Source organism: Halictus rubicundus, chromosome 8 (assembly GCF_050948215.1).
Source record: "Halictus rubicundus isolate RS-2024b chromosome 8, iyHalRubi1_principal, whole genome shotgun sequence".
Lineage (NCBI taxonomy): Eukaryota > Metazoa > Arthropoda > Insecta > Hymenoptera > Halictidae > Halictus > Halictus rubicundus.
In genome coordinates this window covers 18,554,966-18,571,948 of record NC_135156.1, presented here as the reverse complement: position 1 = coordinate 18,571,948, position 16,983 = coordinate 18,554,966, and the positions used below count along the sequence as shown (strand labels likewise).

Genomic DNA, 16,983 nt, shown 5'->3' with positions numbered 1-16,983 from the left:
AACGTTTAGGCTTCGACGGCAAACGGTATATGACCGCTTTAGCCAATATTTTGTTAGAGGATAGCTTATTGAATTTATTCGCAGGATTTTCAATACGACGGACGGCATTTTAAATGAAGCGGAACCTTTTATTTCATGATATTTGTACAATACTTAAACGAGTTTTAAATACATGTTTCTTGGAGGCACACTGTGCTTATGGGTTGAAGAGAAAACGGGCGTTTTCCTTTTCATTTTTATTGTAGAATCGGGTTCACAGTTCACCGTAAACTTATCAATAATTGCCAGCAATCCTTAAAAGTTAGATTTTAATTTAGAAAAAATGCATGAAGAAATAAAATACGGACAAACTGCTAACGATTACGAATTCCTGGATACAGTCTAACTTGTAAACGGGAAACGATACGTAACAGTTGTTTTTAAGGGAGGATAATATCTCATTTTCTCGTACTTATCATAACGTATAATCCATAGAAAATATAGATAATCTTAGGCGAGAATTTTGTTACACAAAAGAAAATGCAGATAATAGAAAATTAACTATGTTATACATTAATGACACTTATATAAAAAAGATACGAAACGTCGATCGAATATTCGAATATTATACTATAGGTATACAATGACTTCTTCATACGTTGGAATATTTGAATTTAATGATACTTAATATAAACTTATTCCTGGGGAGCCATTGCTCTAGCTTGAGCTCTGACACGTTTTTCATACTCCAAGCGATTTTGACTGCAACAATAACAAAGATCGATTAGAATCCATCTCTTTCGCTGTTAGTTTCGAATAGATTCGACCAAAAGTACTACCAATATATTGTGTATGCTTCCGCTTGAGCTGGATCTTTGACGTTGGGTTCGTTTAGCAAGTCCTGTATGCCGAGTAAAATCTGTTTGATAGTGATAGCGGGTCTCCAGTCTTTTTCCTCGTCTAACAAGGACAAACACACTGTCCCCGAAGGGTATACGTTCGGATGAAACAATGGAGGCTCGAATTTACACTTTGGTGGGCTGGAGGGATAATCATCCTTGAAGATCATGCGCAGTTTATACAGTCCACCCTCCCATGGTGTCTAAAATGTTTTGTATTAGATAATATTATTATTCCGCCGAACAGCAAACAGGACATTGTGCAAGTATTCTTGAACTTACAGATTTCTTGCCAGGAATCGCACATTCCCAATTCATCAAATTGAGCGTTCCATCCGGACTTTTAGTTGGTCTTGCTACAAATCCCTATAATGCAAATAATTCATTGTAATCCACTGAACCAGGTTTGAAAGATCTTCAAAACAATACATTGCTCATATATATAGCACTATGAAAAATATTGCCTAAAAAGGCTGTATAGTCTTTTTCAACAGTTTTCTGTATTATAAGGGATAACAGGGGATGTACTCTACATAGTGGTTTGAAAATGGAAAGGTTTCCAACTTTGAAATTCTACAGTACCCAAACCCGGAAATAATCTGTCAAATCAAAATGAAAAATAATAACGATCAGCTTTCATTTTCTCCTTCGACGTTCTTTCAGTTTTGAAAGACGGCTTGGAAGCGTTAGGTTAGGATATCGGTAGTCGTTTGGGAGAAAATGATCCGCGAGCTGTCGATAAAAAAGCGTCGTCGAAGACATCCCATCGAGAAATATTTCTACTTTACTGAATGGCAAAGGAGGGGCGATCTAGAAGTTTCGAGCAACAGATAGCGAAGTTGTAAACGCGCGCGCGGCTCGAGACTGCAGCGAGTAGTAGCGGTAAAATATATATCTTACAAAAGGATGGTCTTTCCTCCATGCTTTCCGCTCTTCGGAGAGCCTGGCACCCGATATTCCTGACATTAATCTGCAACAAGTATATGTTCGGGTAACGTAACGTGTTTGGGCGCGAAATATAGTCAGGATCGTACAGACGGACGTGGACCGTGACGTTACCCCAGACTTTACCACGGTGCTGGACGATACCGATCCCGAGGTTCAATTCCAGGCACTTTATGCTTTATGCGCCGAAATTTCATCAAACGCGGGCAGCACAAGGGTGAAAGCACAGAGTGTTCCTCTGTGGTGAAACCAAAGTCCCCAAGAGACCACGAGAATTAAGAAACCAACACAGAAACTGAACTCCCAAAAACCTTTACTGCAAAAACGATTCGCGTGTATGGGGTGCGCGTTCAGAAAACCTATAGATCTGCAACCGGTGCCCTACAAATCCAGAACGGATATATTCCTTTTTGCGAAGTCCCGATCCACATTAGGACCTCTGCTGGTCCAAGGAGATACGCGTTCCGAAGAAATCGTGTAGAGCACTACCAATCAAATAGTAGTACACTTTTGTCCAGCTCAACGGTTGGCCAATTTTCCGCGACAGGTTTTGGTTTATTTGCCTCCGTTGGTAAATGAGAGTACGTGACACCAATCGAAATGTAGAACAAGCTTGTCCAGGCCGATAGTTGGTTAATTGCTTACTATTATTTTTAATATAATCGACTGTGAACTATCCCTTGGCTCGTATTTCTATTCGACATTAATTTAGGTAGTTTGATAATGTTGCTAGGCCCTCGATCAAATGTTTCGAATTCGCTTTCATTGTGCCACTGTAGACATTGCATCTGTCATAATGATACGAACCGCGTGGAACGGCATTGATTGTTTCTTATGTTCATCAATAATGAAAGCCACTTGTTTACAGGACGAATCGATCATCGACTCGTCAAGTAAGAAATATGCAACCGAAGGAGAAACGAATCAACGTTGATAAAGTTTCAATGAATTGGACAAGAGCTTTGTTATCCGAATCGTGGTAATCTGTACAACAAATGATTGTATCAATTATTCGATGCTATAAAATATGCAGTATGCATATATACAATATGTATGAACACCGATACGTTTTGTATAGCAGTATAAACAAATCAATAAACTATATCCTCATCCCTCTGCATACGGATGTTCTATTCGTTTCAATTCCCTTTGCTCAGTGCACGCGTGCATCTAGTGTTTTCATTGAATTCGTCGTTCAAAATAAGATAATCGCGAGACTCGACTCAAAATCTACTTCTATCATTAGGATCGCATACCACAAGTGGAGGTAGCACGGTTAAAGCGTATGCTTCTATAACTACGATGGATTTACCGTCGAGAGTTGCTTGTGGTATTAAGATCGAATAATGCAAATAAAAGTATTTGCTTGATATATCATGCTTCCGTGGTGAGGATGAATTAGCTGTCAATTTTTGTTTCTTGTATTAGGATAACATAAAGGAATAGGAGGTCATGTGACACTCTTCTGTAGCTCTGTGTGGTAGAGTCAATCAGTCAGTCAGTCAGTATTTTTAGATTTCTAATATGTTGTTCCATTTATTTTGAGATTGCAATACGTTTACCAGCAACTGCATTATCTCAACTTTAACATGAGTTATTAAACATTTAAAAATCTCAACGAGAAAGTATTGAAATATTGCTTTGTATTCGAACTCAAATGATTCTGTGGCGCCTCTTGCGGCGAAATCTCGAAGCTCCGTACAGCGCCAATCCATGCAGCGGCAAAACGCTGAAACTGCTAGACAAATATTACCGATAGAGCTAACGCGGTCGGTAAATTAGCATCTGTGACAAATATTACCGATAGAGCTGACGCGGTCGGTAAATAAGCATCTGTCGGTAACATTTGTTTAGCAGTTTCAGCGTTTTGCCGCTGCACGAAGCTTCGAGATTTCGCCGCAAGAGGCGCCACCATATTACCCAAAAACCGAAGGACTCTTGTTGGAACTCTGAACTCTCATCGACTCTTATTGTCTTCTGACACAGATGAGGTATCCTCGCCTGTGCTTCTGGCAATGAAATATAAAATAATATTTCAATGCCTTTAAATTGAGATTTTTCAATGTTTCAGGGTTCAAATTAAAGCTCAGAAAATGCACTTTATTATGAGTTGTCATGCTGTAAATTTAAATCCGAAACGATGAAAGATACTCTCAGCTTTCATATTTCACGAGTTTTATTTCTGTAGATTGCTGCAGCGATACTAAAGTATCGAAATGTATATGTATGTACATTCAAGTGATAATAACCAGCAATATTTATGTACAAATACACCGAATTATAAACACTAAACATTCTTCACACCTTACACATAATTTTTCTAAATCAATTCGTTTGAATGTTGCATCTGTCCATTGTTTCTTTTGTGTGTTTTCTGTAGTCAATGTGTTGTTTCCTTTGTCAGGTATGATTGGAGTGGGGCATATGTATAAAATCATGTTTCCTTGTTTTGGCACAGCTTGTCACAGGAAAGAAAAAGGAATACACGTAACTAAGAAGAAAAGAGCGTTGGAAGAAACGTTTCGAATGATTGCAGTGGACCGCTTTTCGTTTTTTTTTGTTTTTAACAAAGTCAGCTGTTGTAAGATTCCTAGCTGAAAGAAAGGTCTCTTTCTTTAGCGCGTGAAATATTCGATGTTTCGTAAAACTTTTTCTAGCTGAATACCACGTGTACTATGTAACAGTAATAATAATCATATTAATGACGATAATATAAGAAGAATTGGATTATCGACACGACGTTGAGTAAAACGAGCACGCAATTGTTTGTTTTTAATTGATCTCGCGCGATTATTGATTAAATCTGCCTTGGTTCTGGTATTATTGGTCTCGCATACAAATACATAATACAGAAACCGACATGCGATTAGCTTTTCATTGTTAAAAGCGGAATATGTTACAAACTTAACAATAGCGGTAGATGTACCAATCAATTTATGCAATGCGTATATTACAAAACTGTTTGTTTTTCTCTTTCATTTTTTTTTTGTTAAGAAAGTTTGTTCCGTCTTCGGATGTGTCTTGTGTCTCCTTTCTACAAAGGCGTGTCAATTATTAGTTCAACATACAGTTGTCGTGACCGTTCGGTTATCTATCAAAATAAAAATAAAAATAAACAAAATGTTATTACTCTATACTCTTTTACATGTCGGATGTTCCTATCATCACAGATTACGCTAAGGTTAAACTAACATACAAAGAATGTAAACGGATCATCTGCCATAAAAAGTAATCTTACTCGAGTTTCTCGTTTTCGTTTTTTAATTCGCGTCTAACAATTTGTACACCTCTGCATCGTTGAATCGGTTTGTTGTATACATTCTGACACGCTGGTCCGTTTTTAATTGTTTTTCGTTTGCGTCTGCTTTCATTCTATTACTCTAAGATTTCTCTTGTTACACATCGATTACGTGCATTCGCTTTCCTATTCGCATTGACACACCTCCCTCCCCAAAACTCTACATCATTTGCGTTTGTTACTCGTAAAAATCAAGTCGATGGTATTAGTGGTCACATCAATAAAATCATCGCCCATAACAAACAAGTGAAATCATTATAAAGTCTTATATTTATTATTTACGTATAAATATTGTTAAATATGTATATTCAAAATTTGCTACACATTCCACGATTATTTTACACAGAATTCGTTATCTCTATCCTGGTAATGACTTAAATCGATTAAGTAACGTTCTTCTTCTTCTTTCATTTCTTTTTTTTTTTTTGTTCATTTCGTCCGTTGTTTTTATTAAACTGCACACACGAACTCTTCTCGCATCAACGAAAATAGGAAACTATACTGGGGCGAGACTCGATTCTGATCTTTCTCGTTCCGAACCTTTCCCTTTAAAGAATAGTAATCAGAGTAATGGTAGTAATAATAAGTAGGTAAGAGTAATAATAGAACACAACATCGATTAGAATCGAGCCTCGAAAAATGCACGCAATAATAATCCCTATGTTCTTTGTTACAGGTCGGAAAAGTCATGCGTTCGACAAAGAGCAATGAAACGAAGAGGAATGGCAATCGACGCTGCACTTCTAGAAATTGAGTCACGACGTCATGGTATAAAAATCTAAACTGACCTTACTGTTTACTAAAAAATAGAATCGTTTTTTCCCTTTTTTTTTTGTCGTCAGGCGGAACGAAGAAACTGGTTCTCGCCGCTCGTAAGATTATATATAATGTCTAACGCGTTCGGGTTTACTTTCGTTGACGGTTTCGTGACTCGATTATCCTCGACCGTCAATCGGTCCGAACGCTTATCCATACAATTTCCCACCCCGTTCATACGGGGTGGCATCAATGAACACGTTGCGTCTCTTGCACATCTAATGCTCCATCGATCTCTAACAACGACCGAAAAAAGAAAAAAAAATAATATCGCTAATAACGTGACACGGCAGTCTTGCGCCGACAACAGACTTCTTATACTCAAATCAGACCTAATGCAGTCCTTGTGTCAATAGTTCCCAATGGAAAATAGAATTCAACAGCGATACCCCTGTTCACCGAAGACTATCGTTTACAATTCCGCGTTAGGATACAATTCAGATATACAAAGCTCCTCGATCGAGGTATTACAAGCAATTTCGACGTGAACTATGATCTGAGGATATTTCGTAGTCACGCTCGATTCAATGAATTGTTTTTATACTATTGTGTTTGGTAATGAAATCTGAAAACAGGTACTATGGAAAGAACTTGTAACACTTCGAGAGAGAGAGAGAGAGAGAGAGAGAGAGAGAGAGAGAGAAAGAGAGTAGGGAAGCCGTATATCATTGTCTATGTCAATGACGATTCGTGCAACAGTCATTGTGTTTGTTCCTTCGGAAAAGAATGGTCGGTATCGTACCACGTGACCTCAACAAAGTATACAATACATATAATATATATATATAATATACATATATATATTATATGGTGGCTCATCATTTGGACCGGAAGAACTTAACTATTACCACGGCCGGGTTTGTAATATCGCTTCGACGTGTTCTAGCTGCATCGACATGTTTAAAAATATTTATTGCGGGTGGAACGAATATAGTGACGATAGAGAACTCTTTGAGCGTTGTATGTCGATGGTTAAGCAAATCGTTTCAGGACGCTAATGCTTGGATTCGAGCATCGAAAGTTTACCTAATCTAGAGTTTTCCGTTTGATCCGAGTTCATTGATCGTTTATAGGCAAGAGACCGCTTCTATGTAGTGAAAAACACATTTGGTGGTTGTTACCAAACAAGATTATTATGGCCACGGATGGATGAGGTATAAGATAGATTCAACATCCCGACATTTTCTCAGATCATTCGACAATTTCGCCTCGGTTATATATATGATACAATGGAGACTAAATGTAGGATAATCAGTATATATTGTTAATTTTGTTGAAAACAACATAAACAGTACGACTATCTTATTTACTTCAAATGTACACAGGCGTCTCTATGTGACACGACGAATCATTGAAAAAACTCGTGTTACACATTCAAGACTACTCTCTCTCTGGTCAGAATCGAATGTATACGTTTTCACGTTACAAGGTCGCCATTTTTCGAATAGAAAGAGTGTGCAAGGCTTTGTTCTACACGAGAAATCAGTCCTCCGGGGTAGTTGCGACAGGTGAAGTATGTTAGGTCTATCCTACGCAATTTGCGTCCACTTAAGTCAGGCCACTCGACGACGGGTATCAAGGAGGGGTCACTATACTTGTTCCATCGGCAAAAAAATTCAGACGGATATCTCGTAAGCGGCGTACGCTGCCGCTGTTCTGTCCTCTTTGGAACGAGAGACGCTAAGTGTCGGCAATCGATCGTGTACCATCTCCGTCCAGCCGCAGGATATCGCAGGCGCGGAGACGTTGAAGCTTGGCTATACAGATATCTCATAGTTCATGTCGTAGACACTGGCTCGTTCGTTGGTGGGCGTGGTGGACCGTTGAGATCGGTTGTCGTTCGGTGCGGACACCATCTCCATGGAATTGGTCATTTCGAGAGCACGAACGAAAGACATCGGTCTGCGGCGTGTGTCGCCCGATGTGGGTGTCGTCGGCGTCACCATAGCGGCTTTTCGTTTGACTTGGGGCGACTGGTGAGGCGGGAAGACAGGTACGCCGCCTCTCATCGCCGGATGGTACGCCGGTTTCGTTGCGTTCGCGTACAACTGTTGCGTGGGACTGGTCGGATCCGATCTGTAGTAATCGTAGGAAGGCGGCGGTGGTCTCTGCGAGGGCGACTGGTGCTGAGACGTCGTCGTAGTCGTCGTCATCGTCATCGTGGTTGCGTTCTGTGCCCCTGGCGGAGCCGGATAGCTGCCCGGAGAGTTGTCCTTCCACATGTAGACGCCGCGCTGCGGGGAGCCAGCCAGCTCCCGGATGTTGTCGACGGTGTTGTTCGTCCGGGAGTACGAGTGGTCGCCGCCGCCCTGGCGCACCAACTCGCTCTCCGACAGGAAACGACGCTGGGGGCTGTAACCCGTCATCACGCCGCCGCTAGAACCAGCGACACCGGCATTGTTCCCCTGCTGCACATCGTAATACGTCGATGCGTCGTTCACTCCTATAAAATCTGGCCGACGAACCTGCGTCGGCGTGCCCGGGTTCGATCTGCAACACAGACAATTCGCATTGGCTTCCATCAAACTTCGAACGACAGATCAGATTCGATTCTTTTATTCGTTTCGTACTCGAACACACGGTACCACCTCTTAACTTGCACGCTGGCCAGCCTGACCTTCTCGTCTGTTATTCCTTTCTTTCTCAACTACCGACTTCATCTACCGGCCTTAATACGTCCTTTAAACGTTGAACATATTTAGAGTAAACCAGCAAGCTATCCTGACCGAGTTAATCTATCAACTTCTTTTCAGGTTATCGCTAGAAAGAACATAATTCCGCTTCTTTTCAATAGCCCACTAATCCGAGTCGCTGAAACTGTTACTACCGGTAGCTAAAGTGTTAATATCAGTGTCATCTGTCATCTGGTTTTAGAGGTTTACGTAACATCCACAGTCAACGACAAGGCCAATCAGTTTCCAAGTTCGAACTAATCCCAGAGTCATCGGATTCGAAGCGTACAAGTTTAGAGGTACTACTGTAACTGACAAATGCACGATACAGTTAACCAAGTTGAGAATAATATATTTATATATGTATATGTATATAAAAAAATATATATACATATATATGCGAATATATATGCTGAGCATTGTAGCCATACAAATACGGCTCTGGCGATACATACATAGGAGATATAAATAGATAGATAGCTAAAAAGAGAGAAAGAGAGACAGAACAGCGCAACATTCCTCTTATAAAAATTAGCATCTATCCAAGAAAACGTAAAAAGGTATGTATAATATAGCGAAACCTAGCAAATGTTAACAACAATATTAACGTGGAGACGTTTATACTTGCGTGTTGGTCGACTGAAATATATGTGAATGTATGTATATGCATATGTCTGTGCACATGTGTATATACATATATATAGGTTCGAGTCATGTATATTTCTCTCTTAAAGAATATAGATACGTATATATATACATATATACATATATATGTAATATATGCAAGAAAGCATAACTTGAAACTACGATATGTCCTCGTAGGATGAAGTTCGTGTTTACCTGCAGTAGGTTGCAACATGATGGTAGAAAGCAGCTCCTTGCAGTTACCACCCCCTGCAGTGGGACACAAACTTATCTATATACCATATATCTTGTAATATATACATGCAGAGAAACTAATTCTCTACGATATTAAACATGATCTACGGTCGCGCAATACGGTTTCTTGTTTTTCCTTTTCTCTTTTTTTCTGGTTTAGTCTTGTCTTTCTGTTTAATTATTTTCTCGATCGCACACAATTCTTCGTCATTCAGAAGTCGAGGTGTATATAAATATAAACATATATATATAAATATATATATATATATATATATTTATATAAATATAGTGGTGAGAGTAATAGGAAGAAAAGAATAAGAGCAAGAGTGAGGTGTTCGCATAAGTGAGGGAGTACAGGGAATCTGAAGTAAAACAGGCTTCACATAATATCGAGAGGTAGCAAACAGGAACATCGAATAAAAGAAACCAACATATACATATATATATATTTTCACTCATTGTAATCGATATAGCGTGCTCGACAAATGCAATGGAACTATTTACTAGTGTGGCGCTTCCCTCTTGCTCTCTACATAGAAATAGAAACAATATTTTGTGCAACGTGAAAATGCCGCGAGATACAGTTACAAAAAGGTAAAAAAAAAAAAGAAAAGACGTAAGTAAAGTAAAAAAAAAAATATATATATAGTACATCTAGAAGATATTCCAGAATCAAAGTATCTCAAATATGTTCACGATATACATATAACGGAGTATTTGTTGATTATAAATTGAATTACTATATAGTATATTGCTTGCAGATTATTTATCTCAAGATATCCATAGAATTCAAGTTCATTATATCCGTTATAATTTTGTCTATTCGTATTCCGTTTAGTCGGATAAGAGCGGTGATAGTATACCTGCGCATAGGACTGGAAATAGCAAGAGGAGTCGGTACTCCGATAGCTTTAATCCGTTGTGTCGTTGGACTAGCACCACCCTGATCTTGGCCTCTCTGCGAAGCTGTGGCAGGCGATCCGCTCGCTTCCGGTGACAATGGATCGGGCGTGTGGCTTCGAGAGCCGTTTATTCCCCTATAGGTATCGACAACGTACCTTATGTGTATTAGAAAAGAAATTAGCAAACGCGTTACCATTTGCTGCCCGGTGGTTTCTGTTACCTTGGCCTAGGGTGGGGACTGCCTCTAGTGTATTGCATTGGATGGCGGTGTTGCGTTGGCGGAGGATGCCTGGGAGACTGGCTGTTCTCCACAGGTGGCAGGAAGAAATTGCTTTTAGAACCGTGTCTTTGCAGTGGAGGTGTCGGCTCGCAATCCGCTGATTGAGATGCAGTTGGTTCCATGTCCGTGTCTGACCCATCTCGCCCAGGAGACAACTGGAACCGACAAGACGCGTCAGTTGCTTTCACAGTAGAGAACGGACGTTGATTATCGAATCGTTGGATCACACTTTTGTACAGAATTTGTATTAAGGATACTGACTACTTCGATCGGGATGGGTAAGGAACAGGGGCTGATCGGCAATCGCAACTTTCCAACGTCGTGAATAAGGTACTACAGATAGGAAGAATCGTTGCTCGATATTGTACTCTAAATAAATCAAGTCGTGAAATTAATAAACGGATGCGTGGGAACTAGAGAAGTTCGTGCAGAAAATACTTTGAAAGTGCACCAATTGTGCAATAAAAACTTGCAATTCACACTGTAATATAGTCTATGAAAGCTTTGAAGCACAGGGAGGGTAGCATAGCACGGAGTTTAGATTTTCTTTCAAAGCCGAGTGAATTGCATAGCCGCACACTGCTGTTAAATGTACATCGAAGAAGCGTCGAAACTTCATGCTAGAGAAGATGTTATTATTTACAGTTGTTAAGTCTTCTCGTACATAGTTATCAGAAGTGTGAAGCGATGTTGCACTAGCTCTTACCTTATTGTAAGCATTTGAACTGGGATTTCTAACACCATTGCTGCTATCCATGTAGGTTTTTACCTGGTTCTCACTGCCTATAGTAGATATCTCAGATGTGCAAGCTCCGCGTCGTTTTCCTAAATACTTTTCTGGCTTGAGTAAACTAGAACATTCCAGGATAAATTGATTATTCGTTTCGTCTACTTACAGTTAGGAATCGTGATTAACCGTTGCCGCGTTACCTGGGATATTGTGGTCCGAATTGCGTGTAACAGCAATTATGTAGGCAGCCACGAGAAAATGGATTGTAGCCTCCGTTAAATTTGCCCGTTACCTGTTCGTTCGTCGTACGTCCTCTGGAAACAAGTATTACGTGGAAACCAGTCAGCCCAAAGATTGGAATGAATAAGAGCATAACCACTCCCATAAGTACAAATCTACGGTATGTGTAAGGATCATAAGACGCTAGAACTCAAGAACGCACGAACACAGTCGTGTACCAGTTGATTAACAAAGCAGATAAGGATACGCGACAATAGTGTTTACTTCGCCCAGATCATGTTTCCTCTCTAATACGAAATGCAGGCAGAGTCCGAATATACTGAGCATGTGAAAACTGAGTGACAACAGAAAGAAAAAGAAGAATCTGTAGTTCCTCCTTCCGATGCAGTTGTTCAACCATGGGCAATGATGATCGAATGTCTACAAAATTCAAGATTCGATCAATTATCCATTTTAACGTTGATTCTTGTATTTTTTTTTTACAAACCTCGATACATTGGTTGCAAACGCTGCAATGAGAGCAACGGGGAGGCCTGTAGAACTTGCAGGTGGGACACCATTTCATGCGTACCGTGATACCATTGATTTCTACACTTTTGTATAACGGTGCGCTGAACTCGTCCTCTTTATCTTCGTCAGGAGATGCTTCAAAAGATAAATCATACGCATTATCCAACTGAACCGTTCTTGGTAAACTTTCCTCCTAACATTCATTTCCTATAGAACACATAGCACAGTCGTACGTGTAAGTAGACATTGCCTTTTGTTTTTCACAAAATGTTTATAGGCAACTATAAACAAATGGAAAATATACGATTACAATAAAGAGAGCAGATTACTTTCGATCGGGCTTTTAGTACCTTGGCGCTAAAGAAATTCGAGTTACACAGGTCCGATGGTATTCTATACCTAGTCCGATGCGAAACTTACGACTGCGCTACATCCTACGGAAGAAAAGTACCTTTCGGTATGACACCAGGGTCCATGAAGGTGGCTAGCGTGAAATTGGCCAGAACAAGGAAGGTGATGACTCCCTGAAGAGCAGGCACCCATGTTCCCCATTGGAACACATAATACTGGCATCTGTAAAACCGAAGTTTCATTGACAAGGGGAAGAGCCGTGTGTGTCAACAGAGACCGCGGAGAAATCTGTCTGATGAAAACAGGATGGCAAACCGTTGCGGCCTCTCACGAGAGGAGGACAGACGTGTGGTGCGAGGTGCGAGGTGCGAGCGACTTACGGGAAACAGAAGAATAATGTGGTGGTGCCGAGTAGAACTGTCCAGGCGCAAGTAGCTGGTAGAAACTTCGCCCTCGCGTCGCATATCGGCATTCTGCACGCTCCACTTTGTGCTCGACGATTAACGAATTATTAATGGGTGAGATTTCTGCTAGCAGAAAACATGGCTGCGTCCATCGGCGCTGCTTATTTGCAAGTCCCGCGGCCCGTAGCTAGCACTGATTTCCATTCTCGACGCGCTCGCACATCCGTAGCATCTTGATAATCGGTCTTCGTCTATTAAGCGCGCGTCACTCCGGCAAAAACATCCGTAACGTGATTAATGTTTAAACGCTTCGGCACGTACGATCCGCGAACACACTACTGCACACTACCTTGCTGACATACATATATATGTATACATAACGTATACGTCTGTCTCTCTTTCCGTCCTTTTCTCTCTCACTGCATGAAAGATGTCGGTATATAATTGTGCACGATGGCTAGCCGAGCCCCCCTCCAACGCAGGCGTTCCGCAAACCTATCCAATGTGACCATGCCACAGGCCACAGAGCAAAGAGCATTCTTTCTAAAAAAAAGCTAAACTCCTGTCGGAATTCTTCCCGAAATTTTCAATGTACACACTCACGGTATCGTCGCTATTTCAAATTGATGTTTCCATTTCTTTTCCTCGACTACTGGGCGAACGAGAATGCAGACTCTGCAGGCAAGAAATTTGAAACGTTGGAAAAGCGCGGCAATGTTAAAATATGAAACTATATCACGATAGAAAACGTGCAGACGATGCTGAGAATCTTCTTGTACGTTCAAGGCAAATGTTGTGTGTATTTCGTGCGAGTTTAAACAGCAAAACACAAATATTATCTTAAATTGTTGCCTGTAATTCGTATACTGATAATTTCTAAGTCAAATATGTAGTTCTAAACCTGTGTTCATGACGTACGAGGGTGTCCTGCCTTTTCATAATTTGATTCGCCGACATTGTCGCTTCGACCAATAGCAAAACTATGTGTACCTAATAACCAATCAGACTCCTTTCTCACCTGTGCCGTCCCGCTGGTTTTATTTCCAGTAACTATCGATAGATACAAACTTGTATACGCATGCGCACTCGAGAAGCGCTGGGGTTTCGCCTCTAGCGTACACCGTCTTTTAGAGAATGGCTTGACATTTTTTCTCCGAAAATCCTTCTATGCGATACCCGCAAAGCTGTGCGAATCTCAAAATTTGCGAACGCGTTTACCAACTGTCAGTCGATTCTCCTAGCAAAAACTTCTTTACCGAGGCTCCCGGTCGGGGAGCTTTGAGATGTTTAAATTTTTCGCGCGCTGCTCACGGAACGTTCGGTTGGTGGATAAGCTTTCCCGTAGCTTTTGAAAACGTTCAAAAATGTCATCCATTTGAGGAGGCGCGGAACAACGTATGCTGTTGAAACTTTATGCGTATTTTGTACCGAAAGAAAGTTCATTTCGAACGTATTTCCATTCCGTAAGAGAGATTTGCTTACGAGGAACGTTGACACAGGCGTGTAGTATTTACAGGTTAATAAATTTCATGAAATTCTTTACGAAACGATAGATACATGGATATGTCATGTGCACAGGGCGTTAAAAAGGTATCCCAGTCATTATTTACTGTTGTTTAGTAAACCATCCATTGTTTCTACATTAATTACAGGTAAACTGCGGATTTTATGCAAAAGTTGAGAAAAAACTTTCGAGAAGTCATGATATCCGCGGTACAGTTGTCACTCTCAGGATGTCCACCTAAATTCTGGAAAAAACATTTATGCTTTTAGGTCAAACGAAGGTTTACATAACTAAGCTCGTCGGTACACTCGACTTTGTTTTTTATCTACGAATGGGCGACGTGGGTGGTGAAGCGTCCTCGATCCCGAAGACCGCGTTACGAGTCGAAGCCGAAGTCGTGAAATTAACCAGCCGGGAGCCGATCCCGATGCTACGAACGATACTGCCCGTTCCTCGAAATATGAACCGTCAAGGAATGCTGTGTCGATTCGAGATAGTTCGTGTATCGATGGGATTCTTCCCTCGAGTTCTCGCGGCTCGTTAACTCGTTGGCCTTTTGCCATACTTCCTAATATAGTGCGCCCGCGGCGCCCTTCCATCATGGCTTTTTTACTTGGCATCAGAAAATTTGAGCGCTTGTATAGTCCAACGATACACGCGTGATTTATCGGTAAGATCGAAAGGCCATAAATCTCTGATATTGAAAAAATAGTACTATGAATTTTCCACAGAGAACGCTTGAAACATTTGTCGTTCCCGACGCTAATTGTTTGACAAATTGTTGGGAATCCTGCTCTAGACCCTTGATAGAATATTAGCCGCTGACGGCTCGTCGGATTTACCAGTTTATTCGAAGTAGACAGTATGAAACGATATCGTTAATCTCTTCAAGGTGGACGCGTGGAAATATCTGGTCCGATTGTTGTGTATCTACATCATTCTTTATATCGTTCGAGTCATATTCATCTGTACGAGATACGGTAATGGTTCCGACGACTGCAATCAACTTGGAAAATACGGATTACAGTAATCGAGTCGGAAAAATGTTGGTTCCGCGGTCCGATTGGCTGTCGACCGACTGTCTTTCGACGGTCGACCAATCGGCGAACAGCAGCCAGCAAGGTGGGGGCGAGGAATTGCAGTTTATAGAGTCAAGAAAATGACTACATTCAAACGAAAGCTATAATCATCTCTATTCCTAGGAAATTCGTTCTTGAAGAGGTTAATGTTCTAACGCGTGCATAATGATGCGGACAATAATAAGAATCATTTATTTATAGAGCCGAATATATGAACGAAGGGCGAAATTTCGAGAGATCCGCTTGGTCCAACATCAGACAGCATCCGCATGCCTCTCTAACGAGTCGTCTTCTGACTCCGGCTCTTGCCAACGGACCGGTGATTTTCAGCGTTTGGCACCGAAACGTAATTGCCTTTGCACGCTCGACCCGTCGTTGTTGCTTCTCCGTCCGAAGCGTATGTAGTATGTAGGGGACGAAGGAGAAGCCAACGACGATGACCACAGCGGCGATGACGAGGAGGATGCGCTGGCACCGAAAATATTTCTAACGAGACAAATTCACTTACAACTTATCCGTTGGCCGTTCTTCACACGCGTCGTCGCGTCGCACCGCGCCGCACCGCGCCGTTTCAAAACCGCGGATCGCCTGAATGAAAACCGAACGGCCTACACCGCCCAGGATCTTGACACTCGAAACGAAAATCTTCTACCGACCCGTTTATGATTGATTACTCTCCCCCATTATTTCTAGACCGGGTGTGGCAGTCCAGAGAGGCTTAGCTAATAATATGCGATGACACCTAGCAGACGATCAGCGGAGTTATAATCATGGAATCTATTCGAAATTGAATCTTTGCTCGACAATTCCAACGTTGATGTCCTGTAACCGAGCATTCTGTCTAGAAGAAATTATAATAATAACTCGTGACAGCATGCGAGATAAATAGCTTGTTATCCGTCAGCCGCTTCGCCGCTCTACCGTGAAAATGTAATTGACGCGTAGGCGACGCGAGTTCAGACAATCTTGACATGTTCACGGTACAACGAGAAAGAATCGTTGTCGATCGTATCGTTCCGATCTTGATCCGCCTGGAAAATTTCTGTCGAGTTCGGTTCAGCCGGCCAAGCTGAACGTCAATCTAGAAACAGACATCCGCCTTGTGAGATCGTTATAAAAGCTCGTTAAACATGGCGCAGATTCGGGAAACGATTAAACGTTGCGCTGTTTATTTGTACCCGCGTTCCCTCTCACCACCGAGCGGGCGAATCGCGACGAGATAATTCCCACTGTCTGGAGAACCGCGTGACCCGTTGATGAATCGTTCGGAAAGAGACCGAGGACTCGTTATATTTTTACCGGACACCGTCGCGTCGCGAGGGTCTTCTGGCCAGGTGGAACGGTTGTTGTAATACTTTGCGAATCCCGGTGGGCGGACGGATCCAAGAACGGCGACGGAGCTGAAAATTCCGCGTAGATCCGCGTTGTTATCGCGCAACAATTTATAACCATTTGCGTCTCGCGGACGGATGGATTTACACGCGGGCCTCCCGT

General features: G+C 41.5%; 2 protein-coding genes across 5 annotated transcripts; both read right to left on the bottom strand.

Annotated features, from left to right (window-relative positions):
* Window positions 1–107: 107 nt before the first annotated feature.
* Window positions 108–2,249, bottom strand: Lwr (ubiquitin conjugating enzyme lesswright). 3 transcript variants are annotated; one of them, XM_076791512.1, is made up of 5 exons: window positions 1,913–2,249; window positions 1,779–1,848; window positions 1,161–1,244; window positions 819–1,081; window positions 108–741 (listed from the first exon to the last, which is right to left on the bottom strand). In XM_076791512.1, the coding sequence occupies exons 2-5, from the start codon at window positions 1,842–1,844 to the stop codon at window positions 675–677; spliced, it is 480 nt and encodes a 159-aa protein (XP_076647627.1). In that variant the 5' UTR covers window positions 1,845–1,848; window positions 1,913–2,249; the 3' UTR covers window positions 108–674. The 3 variants fall into 3 exon arrangements, with proteins under 3 accessions (XP_076647627.1, XP_076647628.1, XP_076647626.1); XM_076791513.1 differs by having other exon boundaries at window positions 1,950–2,248; XM_076791511.1 differs by having other exon boundaries at window positions 1,938–2,246.
* A 3,119-nt stretch (window positions 2,250–5,368) lies between these two features.
* Zdhhc8 (zinc finger DHHC-type containing 8) lies at window positions 5,369–13,461 on the bottom strand. Of its 2 annotated transcripts, none has more exons than XM_076792789.1 (9): window positions 12,883–13,461; window positions 12,603–12,724; window positions 12,129–12,286; window positions 11,889–12,061; window positions 11,602–11,796; window positions 11,378–11,522; window positions 10,612–10,826; window positions 10,352–10,546; window positions 5,369–8,427 (listed from the first exon to the last, which is right to left on the bottom strand). In XM_076792789.1, exons 1-9 carry the CDS (start codon window positions 12,972–12,974, stop codon window positions 7,695–7,697), a joined length of 2,028 nt encoding a protein of 675 aa, XP_076648904.1. In that variant the 5' UTR covers window positions 12,975–13,461; the 3' UTR covers window positions 5,369–7,694. The 2 variants fall into 2 exon arrangements, with proteins under 2 accessions (XP_076648904.1, XP_076648905.1); XM_076792790.1 differs by having other exon boundaries at window positions 10,352–10,525; window positions 12,883–13,460.
* Between the last annotated feature and the right edge of the window lie 3,522 nt (window positions 13,462–16,983).